Raw genomic sequence first — 4,611 nt, forward strand, 5'->3', positions numbered from 1 at the left:
GAACTCAGAAATCCGCCTGCCTCTGCCTCCCAAGTGTTGGAATTAAAGGCATGTACCACTACTGCCCGGCCGCTAATGTTTTTTAATGAAACATTTTATTTTTATGTTTATGTATGTGTCTCTGTGTGCATATGTGTATGTGCACATCTATCTGTATCTGTGTGTTTATGCATGTGAGTGCAGTTCTCACAGAGGCCAGAGGATGTCAGATTCCCTGGAGCCTGAGCTGCAGACAGTAGTAAGCCATCCTAGGTAAATGGTACTGGGAATCTAATTGGGCCCTTTGTAAGAGCAGTATGACACCTCTGAAGCCCCCCATTAAATGATTTTTAAATGAATTTATTGAGTTCATTATAGAATTCACTCATGTTACATTTACAGAGAGTCTGGCTCACTGTTTTCCGGGTGAATCTCGGCTTGCGGATCAGAAGTGACAGCCTAGTTTTCCAAATCATTTATTATATGTAGTTGTCCAGCAGCCATGGAGAACTGGGCCTACCTGAAAGGGAGGCTGGAAATGAAAAAGGACAGGGTGCGAGAGAAGGATGAAGCCAAGACAAAGTTTCTGATCAAGGCTCAAAGTTTAATGTTCAGCACTGCGTTTATATAGGGAGAGCCCACAGACCCATCCTTTGATTTAGCTGGGACTGAGTTGCAAAGCAAGGTCTGTCTATTCTTCTAAATTCCTTAGGAAATTGCAGGTGCTGCAAGGCAGAAGACTCAACCTGGGTCGTTAAGGTCCAACTGTGACAAGCACTTAAGGTCTATTTAGCCTGCTCAAGGCTGGGGGAAGGGCACAATTATATATGTTAGGTGTGCATGGCTTCCGGGAGCCACTCTCTAGAGATGTCTTCTGAGGAATTAGTGCAGCTCAAGGAATCTCACCACCAGAGAATAGTTCCCAATGCATTCTGGGAACCTGGCTGTTATAAAATGACTGGAGCAATGTGCAGCAACTGGTCCATAATAATATGAAAATCAGTGAAGCTGTTGTCTGCATAGTTCAGAGTGTTCCAGTCCACAGAGACCTGGCTTGATTTTTTTTTTTTTCTTTCAGAATATGATTTGGAAAAATTATCTGAAATAATGAGGAAAAAACCACAAAAAAGAATTACTTCGCAAGATTAAAAGCTTCAAACTAATAGTATATTGGAAATCTATTTTTTAGTTAGGAGGCTCTGCAGATAATTTTCTTGGTGCAGTGAAGTGATACATGTTAATTTTAAACTCACTATGCATATCAAGCTAGTGCCATCTATACAGTTTCTGGTTTCATAGTTTATAGATCTAGGTATATTTTACTTATTTATTAATTTTAAAGTTAATATACCAAGTAATGGATTTCATTATGGCATTTTCATATATGCACGTAAGTTAGTAAGTTTTTTCCTCTTAAGCCTGCTGCAGATAGTAGCAACATTATCTGATTTTGACCTGGTAAAACTTTTCATACATTTTCAGCCAAATTAAAAAATAATCCTTTCAGGAAGGATATGTATGAGTGTGTGTATGTGTGTGTGTGTGAGTGTGTGGTGTGAGTGTGTGTGTGTGAGTGTGTGTGTTCAGTGTTCAAGAATAGGAAGGAATGAAGGTAAATGTTGCCTCTGTCTTCTAAAAGTTTTGACTTCATTAAAACTACAGAGAGCTTTCATTTAGTTGCACAAAGAATAGAGTTGAATTAGAGCAGGGCCTCCCTCCATTTTCTCTTCTTTTCGTTCTTAACGTCATTTTCTATAACTCAGGGCATATAGGAACATAAAAATAGGCATCCCAACTGAGCATTTGCTAAATTACATGAATCATATGGAATTTATATTAGGGAAGTAAATGTATTTGTAGATCGCCTGATGACCTTACTTCGATTCCCAGAACCTGCATGGTAGAAGATGAGAACTTGGGTCAAGATGGGATTTACTGAAGAAAAGAAGTGGGAGGGTCAGGTGTAGTCAGAGCTAGTGAGAGAGCAAGCTGTGCATGTGTGTGTGCGCGCGCGCGTGTGTGTGTGTGTGAGTGTGCGCGTGCGTGTGCGTGCGTGTGTGCGCGCGCGTGCGTGCATACTTGTGAAGTATGGTTTCAGTGTTGTCCTGAGGAGGAATTCTGCTCATCTAGAAACTCTGACTAAAACCAGCCAAAGGACACATGGCCGTGCGGTGTTTCAGATAGTTCTTTCTGAGACTATCCCTGTTTGGAGGAGAACTTTAAATAGTTCCAATTTCCTCCATGCAACTTCCGTGAGATTCTCCCAATCCCATATTCCCCGCTTCTGTCTGTTCCAACAGCTTTTAAACTAATTATATTCCTCTTCTTCAAGTAGTAAAATGATATTTAGAACTAAGAGGTTTGCCCACTGATAAAATTCCTTTAATAAGTCAGCCTTGGCTTTCTGAGGCAGGTGAAGTAAGCATGCGTTGGTGAAGAGACAGGCGGTTGAGGACTGACCGTTCTGCCTTATTTCAGGTCGCTGAGTGGAGAGCCCAACTGGATGACGCCTTGCCTTCACCGCTCAAAGAGACCGAAGCATGGCTGAAGGACATAGAGGGTGTTGTGCAAGAAGGGGTGCCGACCTCCCAGAGTTACTCTGAAGCCAGGACTCTGATCCAAGGGAAACTATCTTCATTCAAGGTAGGAAAAGAAACTCATGGAAAAATTACCTTTCTTAGGGTCCGTCCTTGAGGAAGACTGTATTCTAGGAAGAAGAGAATCAAATGCAGTGGTGGCTGAGGGTGGTGTAGCTTTTGTCCCTTGGGATCCAGAGACTCTCATGGTGGCACCAGCTATCATCCCAGCACCTGGGAGGTAGAGGCAGGAGATCTGGAGTTCAGGGGCATCCTTGGCTTGATAGTAAGTCTGAGGCCACCTGAGCCACATGAGATTCTGTGACACAAACAACTCCCAATGAAATGGAGATGTTTTGACGTTCACAACTATTGAGCTGTTCAAGAGAGAAATCAGGAAAGGTGGAGTCCAGTCAGCTCTAAATCAGCAGTGACATCCAACCAAGAAACAACCAAAAAGATGGCAAGGGGAAGAAAGTGAGGGTGGTTGGGTTCTCATTGCAAATGTGTGGGCAGATTTGGTTTGTGAGAGTTCGAGCAGTCATGCCTCTAGACAGACGCATGGAGAGACTTGGGAAAACAAAGGATTTTGCTAACGACTATGCCAAAGACAATGCCTGCCACCGTTTGGGAAAATGTCCCACCTAAAAACCTTTATGCTGAAATAATGGGTATGACAATCTTAGGTAAAAAGGAACAGATAAGAGCCAGTCATGGTGGCTCATGCCTATGAGCATAGCACTCCGAAAGCTGAGACAGGAGCATTACCACAAGTTTAAGGCTACAATATGTGACTCTATCTGTGACTCTATCTCAATCAATTGATCAATCCATCAGGTTTTTTGCCTTTTTTTTTTTTTTTGAAAAACAGATATAACATAGGCATAATGGAGATTCCTGCCTTTGCAGTATTTAGAGATAAATTGGATTTTCATATTTGTAAATTTCTTTCAGAGTCTGATGGGCAGCTTTGACTATCATTCGGATGTTCTCATGGCCTTTCAAACCAATGCCGAGAAGAGCCTGCCAGCTGTGCCTCCTGCTAAACTGGAGGAGATGACAAGACGGTTTGTGACAGTGCCAGTCCACAAGCTCTGTGAATGAAATGAGCGATTCCCGCTCATGTTTAGCAATAGCGTTGCTTGCATGCCACAAGCATAGAGACTTTGAGATAACATCTGACATATTTGTCTGCATCTCGATAACCACACCTTCATGGTTTGCAATAGCAGCATAAATGCTCACATCCTGTGTCACTGAGCAGTAGACTCCTGTGATGGGGCTTTGCCTTTCTGAGTGCACTCCTTTTTCATGTTTGTAAATCTGGGCTCCTCACAAAGATAACAGATTAAGGCAGGGAGTAAGGGTAGAGAGATACTTCATCAGTTATGAACCCTGGCTATGCAAATCATGAGGACAGAGTTTAGACTCAGCACCCGTGTAAGCACCCTGGGGTCCCATAGATAACTAAAACTTCAGCTCAGGGAGATCTAAGGCTTTTTCCTGGCCTCTGTGTGCATAAGCATCTATAGTCACACACTCGTGTGCATACATAATCATGAAAACACACATAGACATAAATAAATCAAATCAGTCTTTAAAAAACCTGTAAAATGTTACCAATATAAGGGCTGGGGAGACGTCTCAGTGAGTAAGCACTTACTACTCTTGCAGAGGACTCAAGCTCAACTCTCCAGTAACTACACTGAGTGTCTCCCAACTCTCCAGGGGACCCAACACCCGCTTTTGGCCTCTTTAGACACCTGCATCCACACAAATAGACAGATAGACCCCCCCACACACACACACACATCCGTATACACATCGATGAATAATAACATAAAATCTTAAAAAATCCATTCTTAGTAGAAAAGTCATTTAACTGACTGTTGTCCACACTGTCTTCTGGTTTTTCTTTACTCATAAGTAGCTTATGGCAATAATAACAAGACAATGTTAGCCTTAATACTGAAACTGGCTTCATATGTAAGCTTTAAACAATTGTAGCTGGATCAGATTATACAGAAGTTGGTTTTTTTTTTTTTTTTTTTTTTTT

At 42.0% G+C, this 4,611-nt stretch overlaps 1 protein-coding gene across 4 annotated transcripts in view; it reads left to right on the forward strand.

Moving 5' to 3' along the window:
• Positions 1 to 4,148, forward strand: part of LOC115032807 (nesprin-2-like) — an 88,847-nt gene extending 84,699 nt beyond the window's left edge. For 3 of the 4 annotated variants that reach the window (XM_029484930.1, XM_029484929.1, XM_029484928.1), the window contains exons 12-13: positions 2,458 to 2,622; positions 3,510 to 4,019. In XM_029484930.1, the coding sequence (XP_029340790.1) occupies positions 2,458 to 2,622; positions 3,510 to 3,659 (315 nt within the window). In that variant the 3' untranslated portion in view covers positions 3,660 to 4,019. Of the gene's footprint in view, positions 1 to 2,457; positions 2,623 to 3,509 lie in introns of all 4 variants that reach the window. The other variant, XM_029484927.1, reaches the window with a different exon arrangement.
• Positions 4,149 to 4,611: the final 463 nt, after the last annotated feature.

The sequence above is a fragment of the Mus caroli genome, chromosome 12 (genome assembly GCF_900094665.2).
Source record: "Mus caroli chromosome 12, CAROLI_EIJ_v1.1, whole genome shotgun sequence".
Taxonomy (NCBI): Eukaryota; Metazoa; Chordata; class Mammalia; order Rodentia; family Muridae; genus Mus; species Mus caroli.